Source organism: Elephas maximus, chromosome 12 (assembly GCF_024166365.1).
Source record: "Elephas maximus indicus isolate mEleMax1 chromosome 12, mEleMax1 primary haplotype, whole genome shotgun sequence".
Taxonomy (NCBI): domain Eukaryota; kingdom Metazoa; phylum Chordata; class Mammalia; order Proboscidea; family Elephantidae; genus Elephas; species Elephas maximus.
Window position 1 is genome coordinate 101,328,291 of NC_064830.1, and position 17,254 is coordinate 101,345,544.

A 17,254-nucleotide genomic window follows, 5' to 3' on the forward strand; every position below is an offset into this window, starting at 1 on the left:
GGCCGACATTTAAGGCTTCTGATCACCGAGTGGCAAGGAGTCCCCTGTGGTTCACTGTTTCTGGAAACGCCTTCCACGTGGTCTCAGGCAGGGTCATTAGGATGCAGGCAAGTAGCCCCTGCGCAGCCCAGTCTGGAGGGCCTGTGGGCAGGACTCAGATCCTCCTACAGAAGCATCTCCAGGGAGGTAGCCGGCCCTCCTGGGAGCTGGCCAGGGGTTCAGCCGCTGCCTTCTTGCTGCCCAAGGCTGCCCCGTCTGTGCTGACCGGCTGCCTGCAATGAGTTCAGACTCTTGGGAGAGAACCCACGGCTGGTAGCCAGGCTTGCCCTGTAATACTCGGCGGATACCCTGAGCCCAGCAGGGCGCACTCTCTGGAAGGTGCTCACGGGGCAGGCCACCGACTGCTGTGTCTGCGGAGTCTCAGATGAACCACAGGCAGAGAGAAGCGTCTACGTGAGGGAGCACTAAGCCTGGCTGATACCAGCGTCTACGTGAGGGAGCACTAAGCCTGGCTGATACCAGCGTCTACGTGAGGGAGCACTAAGCCTGGCTGATACCAGCGTCTACGTGAGGGAGCACTAAGCCTGGCTGATACCAGAATCTCCCGGGGGGAGTTTTGAACCAGTTGCTGTTGAACCGGCTTCCACTCATGGCGACCCCACGTGTGTCACAGTAGAACTGAGCTCCATAGGGTTTTCAATGGCTGAGGTTTTGGAAGTAGACTGCTAGTCTTTCTTCTGAGGTATCTCTGGGTGTACTTGAACCTCCAACCTTTTGGTTAGCAGCCTAGCGCATTAATCATTTGTACCACCCAGGGGCTCCAAAGGGAGCTTTGGAACCCAGTGAATCAGCCTCCTTAAGGTAGGTTGGGGTCCTGGTAGCACAGTGGTTAAGTGTTTGGTTGCTAACTAAAAGGTTGGCAGTTAAAACCCACCAGCCACTCCTTGGAAACCCTATGGGGCACTTCTGCTTTGTCCTACAGGCTTGCTATGAGTTGGAATCGAGTTGACGGTGATGGGTTTGGTTTTTTTGGCTTAGAGATAGGTTACAAGAACCTGTCTATCTTTAAAGTTCCCAAGGTCAGGACTGGAAGCCACCACTGTACCCTGCCACCTTCTTGGCTGCTGGGACTTTAGTCTACACACCTTACAGAGCTTTCATTCTGCCTGGTCTTCTACACAGTGAAGGATAGGGGGTGCAGGTAAGGAATGAAGAGGAACGAAGCTAGGGGTGAGTTCATTGTTCCCACGGAGGAGGCAAGAATAGCACCAGGAGTCAAGGCAGTGTTTCGAACAGCCCACAGGGTGTAGGGTCTCTCCGCTGCCCTCCTGCCCCCCTCCTGACTGTTTTGCCCCAGGGGGACTTTGTGAAGAATATCCCCATGAACCACGGTGTGTACACGTGGCCAGACGGCAGCACCTACGAGGGAGAAGTGGTCAACGGCATGCGGAACGGCTTTGGGATATTCAAGTGCAGCACGCAACCCGTGTCCTACATCGGCCACTGGTGCCAGGGCAAGAGGCACGGGAAGGTCAGTGCGGCAAGACGGGGTCCTACCTGTGAGCAGACGCGCAAGCTCGGGGGGCGGCAGTGGGGCTGTCAGGGAGACATTCACTTCTTAAAAACTGGGGCAAAACTGACGTCATACAAAACCAGTCATTTTAAAGGGCACTTAGTGCAGTTTCATGGTGTGCAGCCACCACCTCTCCAGCTGCAGAACATTGTTATCACCCTAAAGGAAAACCCTGCACCCAGGAAGCAGCCATGCCCCACTCTACCCTCTCCTAGTCCCTGGCAACTACTGCTTTCTGTCTGTGCGTTTGCCTGTTCTGGAGGTTTCGTACAGATGGAATCCCATGTGACCTTTTGTGTCTGTCCTCTTTCGCTCAGCGTCCTGTTTTTAAGGTTCACCCATGCTGTAGTGTGTATCAGAACGTCATGCCTTTCTTTGGCCGAATAACATTGCACTGTACAGACGTATTACGTTTTGTTTATTGATTGGTCTGTCGGTGGACATTTGGGTTGTTTCCACCTTTTGGCTATTGTGAATAGTGCTGCAATGAACATTGGTGTGCATATATCTGTTTGAGTTCTTGCTTTCAGTTCTCTTGGGTCTGTACTAGGGTTGGGATTGCTGGGTCGTATGGTGGTGGTGGCTGTTGTGTGCTGTTGAGTCGATGGCGACTCTTGGCAACTCTATAGGACGGAGTAAACTGCCCCTAGGGTTTCCTAAGCTGTAATCTTTACGGGAGTAGATTGCTAGTTCTTTCTCCCATGGAGTGTCTGGATGGGTTCGAACTGCTGACCTTTCAGTTATCAGCCAAGCGCTTAACTATTGTGCCTCCAGGGCTCCTTTCTGTAAAGATTACAACCTAGGGAACGCTTTGGGGGCAGTTTACTCCATCCTATAGGGTTGCCGTGAGTTGGAATCAACTCAACAGCACCTAACAAGAAGGAAAGGTTACATTGTGTTCACTTATACTCTGAGGCAGTAAAATGTAAAAATGGACAAAATGAAAATGGTTTTGGTACCTAAGAGAGAAAAAAAAAAAAAAAGAGAGAGTGACCTTCAATTACATGGAAAACAAACACAAAACCCATTGCTGTTGAGTTGATTCCAACTCATGGTGACCCCAAGTGCTTCAGGGTAGAACCACTCCATAGAGTTTTCTTGGCTGTAATCTTTGTGGAAGCAGAACACCAGGCCTCTCTTCCGTGGAGCTGCTGAGTGTGTTCGAACTGCCAACTTTTAGGTGAGTAGTTGAGCACATACTGTTTGTGCCACCCAGATACCTCTGTTATATGGAAGGTGCTACTATTCAGTTTGTTGTTGTTGTTGTTAGGTGCTGTCGAGTCAGTCCCGACTCATAGCGGCCCTATGTACAACAAAACGAAACACTGCCCAGTCCTGCTCCTGCTTGAGCCCATTGCAGCCACTGTGTCAAACGTCTCATTGAGGGTCTTCCCTTTTTTTGCTGCCCCTCTACTTTACCAAGCATGATGTCCTTCTCCAGGGACTGATCCCTCCTCATAACATGTCCAAAGTATGTGAGACTTAGTCTCGCCATTCTTGCTTCTAAGGAGCATTCTGGCTGTCCTTCTAAGACAGATTTGTTACTTCTTTTGGCAGTCCCAGATAATATTCAATATTCTTCACCGACACCAAAATTCAAAGGTGTCAATTCTTCGGTCTTCCTTATTCGTTGCACAGCTTTTGCATGCATATGAGGCTATTGAAGATACCATGGCCTGGGTCTTTAAGGTGACATCTTTGCTTTTCAACACTTTAGAGAGGTCTTTTGCAGCAGATTTGCCCAGTGCAATGTGTCATTTGATTTCTTGACTGCTGCTTCCATGGTGTTGATTGTGGATCCAGGTAAAATGAAATCCTTGACAACTTCGGTCTTTCCTCTGTTTATCATGATGTTGCTTATTGGTCCAGTTGTGAGGATTTTTGTTTTATGTTGAGGTGTAATTCCTACTGAAGGCTGTGGTCTTTGATCTTCATCAGTAAGTGCTTTGAGTCCTCTTCACTTTTCAGCAAGCAAGGTTGTGTCATCTGCATAATGCAGTTTGTTAATGAGTCTTCCTCCAATCCTGATGTCCCATTCTTCATGTTGACCAGCTTCTCGGATTACTTGCTCAACATACAGATTGAATAGGTATGGTGAAAGGATACAACCCTGATGCATACTTTCCTGACTTTAAACCACGCAGTATCACCTTGTTCTCTTCCAACGACTGCCTCTCGATCTATGTACAGGTTCCTCATGAGCACAATTAAGTGTTCTGGAATTCCCATTCTTCACAATGTTATCGATAATTTGTTATGATCCACACAGTTGAACGCCACTGCATAGTCAATAAAACACAGGTAAACATCCTTCTGGTATTGTCTGCTTTGAGCCCGGATCCATCTGACCTCAGCAATGATATCCCTGGTTCCATGTCCTCTTGTGAATCCGGCCTGAATTTCTGGCAGTTCCCTGTAGATGTACTGCTGCAGTGGCTTTTGAATGATTATCAGCAAAATTTCACTTGCGTGTGATATTAGTGATAGTGTTCGATGATTTCTGCATTCTATTTTTTTTTTTTTTTATTGGATCACTTGTCTTTGGAATGGGCATAAATACGGGTCTCATATCATTTTCCAAGATGGCTGTACCATTTTGCACTCCTAGTGACAGGGCGTCAGAGTTCCAGTTTCCCACAACCTCTCCACCATTGGTTCTTTTCTGGTTCATGCAGGTTATGTAAGGCGGAGATGGCATTTCATTGTAGTTTTGATTTGCATTTCTTTAATGGCTAACGACTGTGAGCACTTCCTCCTGTATCTGTTAGCCACCTGAATGTCTTCTTAGGTGAAGTGTATGTTCATAATCCTTTGCCCATTTTTTAATTGGATTATTTCTCTTTTTGGTGTTGAGGTGTTGAAGTATTTTATAGATTTTAGAGATTAGACCTTTCTCGGGTATGTCGTAGCCGAAATTTTTTCCTCCATTTTTTGGGTTCTCTTTTTTATCTTTTTATTCTTTTGGTGCAGTCTTTTGCTGAGCATAAATATTTAATTTTTAGGAGCTCCTAGTTACCTAGTTTATCTTCTGGCATTTGTGCGTTGTCAGTTACGGTTTGTATACTATTTATGCCAAGTATTAGGGCCTCTAACATTGTCCGTATTTTCTCTTCTATGATCTTTATCATTTAGGTTTTATATTTAGGCCTTTGATCCATTTTGAGTTAGCTTTTGTGTATGGCATAAGATATGGGTCCTGTTTCATTTTTTTGCAGATGGACAACCACTTTTGGCAGCAGTATTTGTTAAAAAGACTTTTCTCCCCGTTTGATAGACTTTGGTCCTTTGTCAAAGATCAGTTGACCACAGGTGGGTAGATTTATGCCTGGGCTCTTGATTCTGTTCCATTTGTCTGTGTGTCTGTCCTTGTACCAGTACCAGGCTGTTTTGACTACCATGGTCATATAGTAGGTTCTGAGATCAGGTAGTGTGAGGCCTCCTACTTTGTTCTTTTTTGTCAGTAATATTTTGCTTATCTGGAGCCTCTGTCTTTTCCATATAAAGTTGGTGATTAGTTTTTCCATCTCGCTAAAAATGCTGTTGGTATTTGCATCGGGATTGCATTATATCTGTAGATCACTTTGGGTAGAGCTGACATTTTCACAATGTTGAGCCTTCGTATCCATGAGCATGATATGTTTTTCCATTTCTCTAGGTCTCCTTTGGTTTCTTGCAGTAGTGTTTTGTACTTTTCTTTGTATAGGTCTTTTGCATCCCTGGTTAGAATTATTCCTAAGTATCTTATGTTTTTAGGGCTACTATAAATGGTATTGCTTTACTGATTTCCTTTTTGAAGTTCTCTTTGTTGGTGTCTTAGGCTAGGTTCCCTAGAGAGGCAAAACCTGTAAAGCGGTCGTGGATTTAGACTGCCAACCTTTTGGTTAACGGCTGAGCTCTTAACCACTGTGCAACCAGGGCTTCAGATATATACAGAGGGAGATCAAGGTTGTAGCGGCTCACGTGGTTCTAGAGGCTGAACATCCCCAGTCGGTGGGTCAGGCTGGAGGCTTCTCCTGATTCACATAGCCACAGGGGCTGGCAAACCCAAGATCGACAGCTCTTGCTTGCAGGCAGTGAAGACTGACACATCCCAAGGTTGATGGGCACAATGGCAAGTAAGCTGCTAATTCAAGTCCCAAGAACCAGAGGTCGGATGAACAGGATCCAGCTGCAGGATCCAGAGTGAGCAAAAACCACAAGCCTTGCCAGAAAGTCCGTTTATATTCGATGCAGACCACAGCACCAAGGAAACTCCCTTGCAACTGATTGGTTACTCACAGCGGATCCTGTCATGGAGGTGATCACATTATATCAAATCTCATCACAGAAGTGATCACGTCATCTTATGACGGCCAAAGTACATCATAACTGCCAAACCAGTGAGAATCATGGTCCAGCCAAGTTGACACACACCCTTAATGATCACAGTTGGTGTAAAGAATCCAAATGATTTTTGTATGTTCATCTTGTATCCTGCTACTCTGCTGAATCTTTCTATTAGTTCCAGTAGTTTTGTTGTGGAATCTTTGGGGTTCTTTATGTATAGTATCATATCATCTGCAGATAAGCATAATTTTACTTCTTCTTTTCCAATTTGGATGCCCTTTCTTTTTCTTGCCTCATTGCTCTAGCTAGGACTTCCAGCACAATGTTAAATAGGAGTGGTGATAAAGGGCACCCTTGTCTTGGTTCTTGTTCTCAGGAGGAATGCTTTCAAGCTCTCTACATTGAAAATGATGTTGGCTGTTGGTTTTGTATAGGTGCCCTTTATTATGCTGAGGAATTTCCCTTCTATTTCTATTTTACTGAGAATTTTTTAAAATCAGGAATGGGCATTGGACCTTATTAAATGCATTTTCTGCATGGATTGAGATGAGCATATGATTCTTCTGTTTTATTTATGTGACAAATTATATTTATGGGTATCAGGGTTATACTGGCTACATAGAATGCATTTGGGATTATTCCTTCCTCTGCTATGCTTAGTTTGGTGTGAGCTGTTCTCTGAATGTTTGGTAGAATTATCTAGTGAAGTCGTCTGGGCTAGGGCTTTTTCTGTTGGGAGTTTTTTTTTTTTTTTTTTTTAATTACTTTTTCAATCTCTTCTCTTGTTATGTGTCTGTTCAACTTTTCCATCTCAGTTTGTGTAAGTTTAGGTAGGTTATATGTTTCTAGAACTTTGTCCATTTCCTCTAGTTTCTCAAATTTGTTGGAGTACAATTTTTCTACAGTATTCTGTTATGATCCTTTTTATTTCAGATAGGTCTGTTGTAATGTCCCCCACCTCATTTCTTATTTGGGTTATATGCTTTTCTTTTGTCAGTTTGGCCAATGGTTTGTCAATTTTGTTGATCTTTTCAAAGAACCAACTTTTAGTGTTGTTCAGTCTATTGTTTTTCTGTTCTCTATTTCATTTATTTTTGCTCTAACCTATTATTTCCTTTCTTCTGGTGACTGTGGGCTTCTTTTGCTGTTTTATTTCTATTTGTTTGAGTTGTAGTACTAACATTTTGATTTTGGCCCTTTCTTCTTTTTTGATGTGTGTTTATTGCTATAAATTGACCTCTGAGCACTGCTTTTACTGTGTCCCAAAGGTCTTGGTATGATGTGTTTTCATTCTTATCTGTTTCTAGGAATTTTTTTATTCCCTCTTTGATTTCTTCTATTACCCAGTTGTTTTTGTGTTATTCAGTTTCCATGTATTTGATTGTTTTTCCTTGGTCTTCTTGTTATTGATTTCTACTTTTATAGTGTTGTGATCAGAGAGAATATTTTGTATTATTTCAGTGTTTTGGATTTTATTGAGGGTTGCTTTGTGGCCTAAAGCATGGTCTGTTCTGAAGAATGTTCCATGTGCACTGGAAAAGAATGTATACTTTGTTGTGTTGAGTGGTTTGTATTATGTCTATGAGGTTAAATTGGTTGATTTTGGCCTTTAGATCTTACGTATCTTTGTTGAGTTTCTTTCTAAATGTTCTGTCCTTTATCAAGAGTGGTGTGTTGATGTTTCCTACTATTATCGTGGAACTTTCGATTTCTCTTTTCACTGCTGTAGAGTTTACATATTTGGGCCCCTGTTGTTGGGTGTGTGTATATTTATTAAGGTTATATCTTCTTGGTGGATTGTCCCTTTAATCATTATATAATATCCTTCCTTGTCTTTTATGGTTGATTTTGCCGCCTTAAAGTCTATTTTATCTGAGATTAGTATTGTCATTCCTGCCCTTTTTTAGTTAATGTTTGCTTAATGTATTTTTTTCATCTTTGGATTTTTAATGTATTTGTCTGTGTCTAAGGTGTGTCTCTTGTAGACAGCATATTGATGGGCTGTGCTTTTTTAACCATTCTCTGTCTCTTTACAGGTGCATTTAAGCCATGTACATTCAGTGTGATTATCGATAGGTATGAGTTTATTGCTGTCATATTGTGCTTTTTTTTTTTTTGGTGGTGCTGGCATTTTCTTTGTTTGCCTTACTTTCCTGTGCTGAGTTCCTTTTGTTTGTGGATTTTCTTTATATTTCTTTTGTTATCATAGATTTTGTATTTACTGTCTTTTTTTTTTTTCTTTTTTAATTTTAATAAGTAGGTTGTTAACTTTCTTTGTGGTTACCTTCAAATTTACCATTATCTTCCTAAGTTTGAGCTAGTCTTTTATTACTTGCTACCACCTTGGCTTCCTCTCCATTTGGAAGTTCTGTGCCTACACCATCCCCCTTTCACTGTTTTGACATTGTCGTGATTTACGGATTGATATCTGTTTCCCGGTTTTAAGTCTTTTAGCTTTGTGTGTTTTTATTGAGAGTTCTTTACTTAGGCTGGTATCTGGTTGATGCTGTCCTGTGTCATAGACTTTGGTTATTGTCTGATGTTATTGGTTTTCTAACCAAAGGAATCCTTTTACTATTTCTTGTAAATTTGGTTTGGTTTTTGTGAATTCCCTTAATTTCTGCTTATCTGGGAACATCTTGATTTTGCCATTATATTTGAGAGAGTTTTGAAGGATATATTATTCTTGGTTGGCAATTTATTTTTTCAAGGTTTTATATATGCCATCCCATTGCCTTCTTACCTCCATATAGTTTCTGCTGAGTAATCAGAGATTAGTCTTACTGTTTCCCCTTTGTAAGTGACTTTTTGTTTTTCACGAGCTGCTCTCAGGAGTCATTCTTTGTCTTTGGTTTTCGCAAGTGTGATTATGACTTTTCTTTGGGTCTATCCTATATGGGGTTTGTTGAGCTTCTTGGATGGCAGCTTTTTGTCTTTCATGATATTTGGGAAGTTTTCTGCCAGCAAATTTTCAACAATCTTCTCTGTGTTTTACATTTTCTCCCTCTGTTCTAGAACTCTAATCATACACAAATTTTTGCTCTTGGTTGTGTCCCACGTAATTCTTAGGTTTTCTTCATTTTTTTTCTCTGATTTTTCCTTAGAGTAGCACCTGTGGACTTCTCTTCAATCTTGCTGATTCTGTCTTCCATTGTTTCGAATTTGCTCCTAAAACTTTCTACTGTGTTGTCTATGTCTGAAATTTTGTTATTTATCTTTTGGATTTCTAATTGCTGTTTTTGTGTGATTTCTAATATTTTAGTTGTTTTGGTGTTTTGTTCTTTTATTATTTTCCTGAATTCTTCTTTTGCTTTGTCTGTGTTTTGGCTATATTTTCATTGGTTTTGTCTGTGTTCCTTGATCTCTTTCCCAATCTCTTGGAGAGCCCTAAATATTAGTCTTCTGAATTCCATATTAGGTAGTTCTAATGCCTTTTCTTCTACCGGAAAATTATCTGATTCTTTATTTTGGCCACTTGCTGGAGTCATCTTGTCCTACTTTTTTATGTTTTAATATTGCCTGCTGCCTCCAAGACGTTATGGTATTATTTTCTTTATTGATTGTATGTTTGTTTGGCCCTGCTTTTTTGCTTTGTTTTGATACATAAGGGTGGGCATGCTGGCCATACTTTGCTGCTTGCTCATCTGTGAGCACAATAGTTCTCACCTCCTTGTCCAGGTGGGCAGGGCAGCAGCAGACAGGGTGCGCCTGCTTCAGTGTACACAGGTTTGTCGGGGTGGCTGAGGGTGGGGCCTGTCTGCCTCCTGATGTTGGTCCAGTGGTGTGGGAATGTCCACAGCCCCTTGCCAGATGGGCAGGGATGTCAGACGGGGCATGGTACAGTCACATTTCCCACCGTTCAGCAGGTTGGTCAGGTGCTGGGAGGGGAGGGGTAGTATGGGACTGATGCGGCAGTGGGCCTGAGCACTGGGGGCCAGCAGAAGTGGGGGAAGGTGGTGTATGGGGCTAGGTGGGAGGGAGAAAGAAACAGGAGCATAACACAGGTTACATGTCTTGCCTGAGTATGGCATGGTCTTTTGCAGAGGTTAAACTCCTTAAGCTCTTCTATTTTCATTTTTAAATTTAAAAAAGCATTTGTTTTTGAGGCTTGATTTTAAAAAATCTTTATCTTTTTTAGGGTTCTATTTATTACAATCAAGATGGCACCTCTTGGTATGAGGGAGACTGGGTGTACAACATCAAAAAGGGCTGGGGGATAAGATGGTAGGTATGAGTGCTGCCACATTTGGGGTGTGGGTGACAAAGTGTCTGTGGACTCAAACATTTTTTTCATGCAGGATATTGAAAGGTAAGTAGAGGGTCAGCAACAAAGAGGAAGACCCTCAAGGAGATGGACTGACATAGTGGCTGCAACAGTGGGCTCAAACATAGCAATGATTGTGAGGATGGCACAGGACCAGGCAGTGTTTTGTTCTGTTGTATATAGGGTCGCTATGAGTTGGAACAACTCAGCGGCACCTAACAACAACAATAATTTAAAAGTAAGGTGCAGAAATTACAAGGGAACACACATCTAACCATATAACCAGGGTCAAATATTTAAATCAATCCCAATCTAATCTCCAAGGTGGTTAAAATATTCCACTGAAAATTTAGAAAAATACCTAATAATGTCTAAGGATGCTGTTCTACTTTACTCTATGTAGAAACTGCCCTTCTTTGTTCTGTAATCATGGATCACCATTATTTTCTTAGGCGTATGTTTTCTAAAGTTGTTTACGTATTTGCTTGATTTTAGATTGAGCTGTTGGAATCAAATTCTAAGGATTAAACTATTTTGGAGCAAAATATGAACTGATCATAAAGAGTACTGTGGGGAATTATTTAAGAGATTGGGAAAAAAAAAAAAGCCACTCTTAACCTACACTGTCACCTGATTAATGAACCAGGTTTACTTAAATGATTTATTCTGAACCCCAGGATGGTTATTTTTACAACCTACATGTCTATCCATTGAATTCAAATACAAAGAAGGCTATATGGGCCCAATGGCTGGATTCTTAAAAGGTACTTAGGGAGAAGGTTTAAGAGAAAGTCCTAAAGGTAAATGTTGTATATGAGATGACTGATTGTTTTTAATCTGTTTATTTTGTCCTAGTTACAAGTCTGGAAACATATATGAAGGCCAGTGGGAAGACAACGTGCGCCACGGGGAGGGGAGAATGAGGTGGCTGACCACCAATGAGGAGTACACTGGGCAATGGGAGAGGGGGATCCAGGTACTGTGCACACTGGTTCTCAGAAGTTTTATACCCAGATGTGAGTGCCCTGCTGAGCCTTGGCACATAGTAGTGATCTGAAACATTGTTAATCACTGTTGGCTCTGACTCATGACGACCTTACTAGAAACTCAAATTACTATTTACTGGTCTCAACCTTTTTTTAAATATAATTTTTGTTGTTGTTGAGTATATACACAGCAGAGCATTCACCAGTTCAACAATTTCTACATGTACAATTCAGTGACACTGAATATATTCTAAACCTTACATTTTGATTGCTGTTTTATTATTTAGTCTTCTCTAATGGCCTCACACATGCCAGGTTCCTTCACTGGCAAATTCATAATGCATATAGCTCCCATAAGGACAGAAACTATTACTTATTTACACTTTAGAAACTACGTGGAGTCCCTGGGTGGTGCACACGGTTAAGCGCTTGACTACTAGCTGAAAGGTTGGTGGTTTGAACCCACCCAGAGGTGCCACAGAAGATAGACCTGGCCATTTGCTTCTGAAAGGTCATGGCCTTTGAAACCCTATGGAGTGCAATCCTACTCTGCACTCATGAGGCCACCATGAGTTGGAATCAGCTCCACAGCAACTAACAACAGAAGCTACACATTTTCTGCACAGAAAACAAAAACTTTATACAGTTAATTTCATATAATTTATATAGTCAGGCATCTGATGTTGTTGTTGTTTTGTTTGGTGCCATCGAGTTGGTTCCGACTCACAGCGACCCTGTGCACAACAGAATGAAACACTGCCCGGTCCTGCCCCATCCTTACAGTCGTTGTTATGCTTGAGCTCACTGTTGCAGCCACTGCGTCAGTCCACCTCGCTGAGGGTCTTCCTCTTTTCCGCTGACCCTGTATTCTGCCAAGCATGACGTCCTTCTCCAGGGACTGATCCCTCCTGACAACATGTCCAAAGTATGTAAGACGCAGTCTCGCCATCCTTGCCGCTAAGGAGCATTCTGGCTGCACTTCTTCTAAGACAGATTTGTTCGTTCTTTTGGCAGTCTGTGGTATATTCAATATTCTTCACGAACACCACAATTCAAAGGCGTCAATTCTTCGGTCTTCCTTATTCATTGTCCAGCTTTCACATGAATGTGATGTGATTGAAAATACCATGGCTTGGGTCAGGCGCACCTTAGTCTTCAGGGTGACATCTTTTGCTCTTCAGCACTTTGAAGAGGTCCTTTGCAGGAGATGTACCCAGTGCAACGCGTCTTTTGATTTCTTGACTGCAGCTTCCACAGCTGTTGATTGTGGATCCAAGTAAAATGAAATCCTTGACAACTTCAATCTTTTCTCCGATTAACATGATGTTGCTCATTGGTCCCATTTTAAATGGTTTTTTTTTTTGCTCATTGGTCCAGTTGTGAGGATTTTTGTTTTCTTTATGTTGAGGTGCAATCCATACTGAAGGCTGTGGTCTTTGATCTTCATCAGTAAGTGCTTCAAGTCCTCTTCACTTTCAGCAAGCAAGGTTGTGTCATCTGCATAATGCAGGTTGTTAATGAGTCTTCCTCCAATCCTGATGTCCCATTCTTCTTCATATAGTCCAGCTTCTCGTATTATTTGCTCAGCATACAGATTGAATAGGTACGGTGAAAGGATACAACCCTGACGCACACCTTTCCTGACTTTAAACCAATCAGTATCCCCTTGTTCTGTCCGAACAACTGCCTCTCGATCTATGTAAAGATCACGTTGTCTGAGAATAGTCAACGTTATATCTTTCTAATATGTATGCCTTTTTGGGCCTTACTAACTGGCTAGGACCTCCAGTAGAATGTTAAGTAGGAGTAGGCAAAGCAGACATCCTTTATTGTTTCTAATCTTAGTAGGAAAGAATTCAGCTTTTTATCAAATGTGATGTTAGCTCTAGGTTCCTCATAGATGCCTTTTATCAAGCTGAAGAAACATTCTGTAATTCCTAATTTGCTTCCAGTTTTTCTGAATCATCAGTGGATGTTGTATATTGTCAAGGACTTTTCCTGCATCTCTTCAGATGATCATGTGGGGCTGGTTCTTAGGTTGACTGACATGTAGGTTACGTTAGGATCTGTCCCACGTGTGTGCCACCCAGTGTCCAGTCTGGGACCTTAGCAGTCGTCCATTCTGTAGTTTAGTGACTGATGTGTTTGGTGTGCCGTTAAGCAGCAGACTCTCACATGTAGCTCAAGGGTGTGCCCAGGAGCTCATAGACAACTTTATGGGGGTCTCTTACCCCAGCTCCTCCCTCTCCATAATCTTCCTGAACCCCTGGAGTTCCTCTAGCTGGTCGTCCAGCCAGAAAAAGCTGGGGTTTTATTACCCTACTCTTTCACACGGAGTCCCTTGGTGGCACAAATGGTTAACGTGCCCGGCTGCTAACTGAAAGGTTGGAGGTTGGAGTCTACCCAGAGGCACCTCGGAAGAAAGGCCTGGCAACCTACTTAAAAAAAAAAAACAGTCATTACACATACACAGACCCATGGAATAGAACTGAGAATCCAGAATTAAATCCACCCATCTGTAGTCAGCTGATTTTTGACAAGGGGTCAAAGCCCACTGAATGAGGAAGAAACAGTCTCTAACAAATGGTGCTGGCAAAACTGGATATCCATCTGCAGAAAAATGAAATAGGATCCGTACCTAACACCATACGTAAAACTAACTCAAAACGGATCAAAGACCTAAAAGTCAAGCAAAAACTATAAAGTTTCTGGAAGATAATATAAGGACAAAATTATGGGACCTAATTTTTTTCAGTAATAGACTATCAAACAGAACTAGAAATGCACGAGCCACAGAAGACAAGTTAGATAACTGGGACTTCCTAAAAATCAAGTACTTAAATGCTCATCAACAGATTTTATCAAGAGTAAAAAGAGAACCTACAGGTTGGGAAAAAATCTTTGGGAATGATATATTTGATAAGGGTCTGATGTCTAAAATATTTAGAAAACTTCGACAACAAAAGGACAGATAACCCAATGGGCAAAGGACATGAACAGACACTTCACCAAAGAGGACACTGAGGCAGCCAAAAAATACATGAAAAGATGCTCGTGACATTAGCCATTAGAGAAATGCAAATCAAAACTACAATGAGATACCATCTCCCCTGCAAAAATGGCACTGATCAAAAAAACAGAAAACAACAGATGCTGGTGAGGATGTGGGGAAATTGGAACCCTTATCCACTGCTAATGAAACTATAAAATGGTACAACCACTATGGAAAATAGTATGACCGTTCCTTAAAAAGCTAAAAATAGAAATACCATATGATCCAGCAATCCCGCTCCCAGGTATATACCTTACAGATCTAATAGCAGTGTCACAAGTAGACACGCACACCTATGTTCACTGCAGCACTATTCACAATAGCAAAAAGATGGAAACAACCTCAGTGCCCTTCAACAGATGCATGGATAAACAAAATGTGGTCTATACATACAATGGAATATTATGGAACGGTAAAGAATAATGGTGAGTCTGCACACATAACATGGATGAATCTGGTAGACGTTATACTGAGTGAAATAAGTGAAGCACAAAAGGACAAATATCGTACGATACCACTGCTACAAAAGACAAAAATAAGTTTATGTACAGAAATCAACATTCTTTGATGGTTACCAGGGATGGGAGGTGGAAGGAGGGGGAGTCACTCTCTAGACAGTAAAAAATAAGACACCTGGTATTTTTAGTGATGGGAAAGGCAATACTGAATGTGGGTGAAGTGTGCACAACTTAACCAAGGTAAATTATGACAATAAGAAGTACATACGATTAAGGGACCTCATTGGCAAATGCCATAACATGCCATTTGGCAACAACAGCAGCAACAACCCAGAAATATGTGAGTGGTTACTTAGGTAGATATGTACACATATGTGTGTACAGTAAGGTGTATATGTGCATATGTATATGCATAGGTAGGTGTATCTTTAGGCATAGACACATACGTGTTTGTGTGTGCTACACATATATATATAAAATAAAGCACAAAGGGGACTGTTATAGATTGAATTATGTTCCCCCCCTCCCCCAAATGTATGTCAGCTTGGCTGGGCCATAATTTCTAGTATTTTGTGATTGTCTACCATTTTGCCACCTAATGTGATTTTCCTATGCGTTATAAATCATACCTCTATGATGTTGATGAGGCAGGATTAGAGGCAGTTATGCTAAAGAGGCAGGACTCAATCTACAAGATTAGGTTGTCCTGACTCACTCTCTTTTGAGATACAAAAGAGAGAAGCGAGCAGAGAGACAGAGGACCTCAGATCATTAAGAAAGTAGTGCCAGGAGCAAAGCACGTCCTTTGGACCCAGGATCCCTGTGCTGAGAAGCTCTTAGACCAGGGGAAGACTGATGACAAGGACTTTTCTCGAGTCGGCAGACAGAGAAAGCTTTCCCCTGGAGCTGGCACCCTGAATTCAGACTTCTAGCCTGCTAGACTGTGAGAGAATAAATTTCTGTTTGTTAAAGCCGTCCACTTGTGGAATTGCTGTTACAGTAGCACTAGATGACGAAGACAGGAACACAGTCACGGTTACCTCCCAGACCAAAAGAAAAATCGGTTATTGAAAAGCCTGTGGAGTTCAGTTCTACTCTGACACATGGGGGCGCCATGAGTCACAGCTGGCCTGACAGCAACTGGTACTGGTTACTCCTCTGCCCTTGCCACGACTGTGTCTATGACTGGGGCCAGGCGACAGGAGACCAAGAAAAAAAAACACTGGGATTTTCCCCACCAGCTCCTCCAACTAGAGCTCCTCCCTAAGAGTTCGAGGCTCCTGTGTGTCTCCAAAGCCGCCACTGTCATTGCTGCTGCCACAGTCGGATTTCCTGGGACCCGGGGCATGAGGAAGAATGGTGAAACCAATAAAAAGCAAAGCAGTTTTTTTCCCTACTTTCTCTGAGCCTTAGGAGTCCTCTGCCTTCCTGCTGGAGAGAGAACTTGAGAGGTCCCCTGGAGCGCCTCTGCTGGTGCCTGGTGCCTGTTCCCTGTCGTGGGCTGCCCTGAGTCCTGGTGGCGCACAGCGGAGGCACAGCAGGAAGTACGGAGCTCTGGACAGACAATGGAATATTGTTTGACAGTTTTGAAAAGTGAAATCTTTGTGTATTGATACGGAAATATGTCCACAATATACCTGTAACAGGCAAAATAAGTTACAGAATGGCACTTATAAAACCATCCCATAAGGGAAAAGATTGTGTTTGTATTAATCTGTACATACAATATGTTGATTTAACACATCTGATTATATTGTGGTTACCTCTAGAAAGTGAGGTTGAGGAGGGGGAACTTTTATCTATCAATCTCTATTTTAGAAAGAAATAAAATTTAAAATAACAGTTTAATCTTTATCAAACAAGCCAGGCAGTTTATATGTAACAATTAAAATAACCAGTATTTTTTTAATCAAGCCAGGCAGTTTATTTATATATAACAATTAAAAGTCATTATCAGATCAAGCCAGGCAGTTTATATGCACCGTCTTCAATCTTTACATCCAATCTACAAGGTAGGGATTATTTCCATTTTACAGATGAAGAACCCAGAGGGCTTAAACGACCTGCCTTAAGGCTGGTCGGTGAGGAGGAGAGCCGAGCTTGAACCCGTCTGTGTGACTCCCGAGTCTAGGTTCCTTTCACTCCCCATGCTACCCCTTCAGATTAGCCAGTCGATTTCACCCATACAGAGTTTTAAGTAAAAATAATCTGAGTGTTTCCGATGGCCATCTGCTTTCTTTCCAGAATGGCTTTGGAACGCACACGTGGTTTCTAAAGAGAATCCCCAACTCCCAGTACCCTTTGAGAAATGAATACATAGGAGAGTTTGTAAATGGAAACCGGCATGGACACGGCAAATTTTACTATGCAAGCGGAGCCATGTATGAGGGAGAGTGGGTTTCCAATAAAAAACACGGCATGGTGAGTACAGACCTGTGGACAGTACTTTTTAAAGATTGTATGAAGCAACTGAAATATAGTAAAAGGCATGCCATTCTCCATTTTGCATAGGGTAACTTGTTGAGTACATGAATTTTAAAATAACTTTTTTTTCCAACAGGTCAGCAATTTCCTACGTATGTACAGGTTATTTAA

General features: G+C 42.0%; 1 protein-coding gene across 9 annotated transcripts in view; it reads left to right on the plus strand.

The window, feature by feature from the left end:
- The window catches only part of RSPH10B (radial spoke head 10 homolog B), an 88,708-nt gene that overhangs the window by 17,181 nt on the left and 54,273 nt on the right, over positions 1 to 17,254 (plus strand). For 7 of the 9 annotated variants that reach the window (XM_049902832.1, XM_049902834.1, XM_049902831.1 and 4 more), the window contains 4 exons: positions 1,358 to 1,531; positions 10,038 to 10,123; positions 11,019 to 11,139; positions 16,904 to 17,080. In XM_049902832.1, coding sequence (XP_049758789.1) covers positions 1,358 to 1,531; positions 10,038 to 10,123; positions 11,019 to 11,139; positions 16,904 to 17,080 — 558 coding nt within the window. The remainder of the gene's footprint in view (positions 1 to 1,357; positions 1,532 to 10,037; positions 10,124 to 11,018; positions 11,140 to 16,903; positions 17,081 to 17,254) is intronic. The other 2 variants (XM_049902836.1, XM_049902837.1) reach the window with 1 other exon arrangement.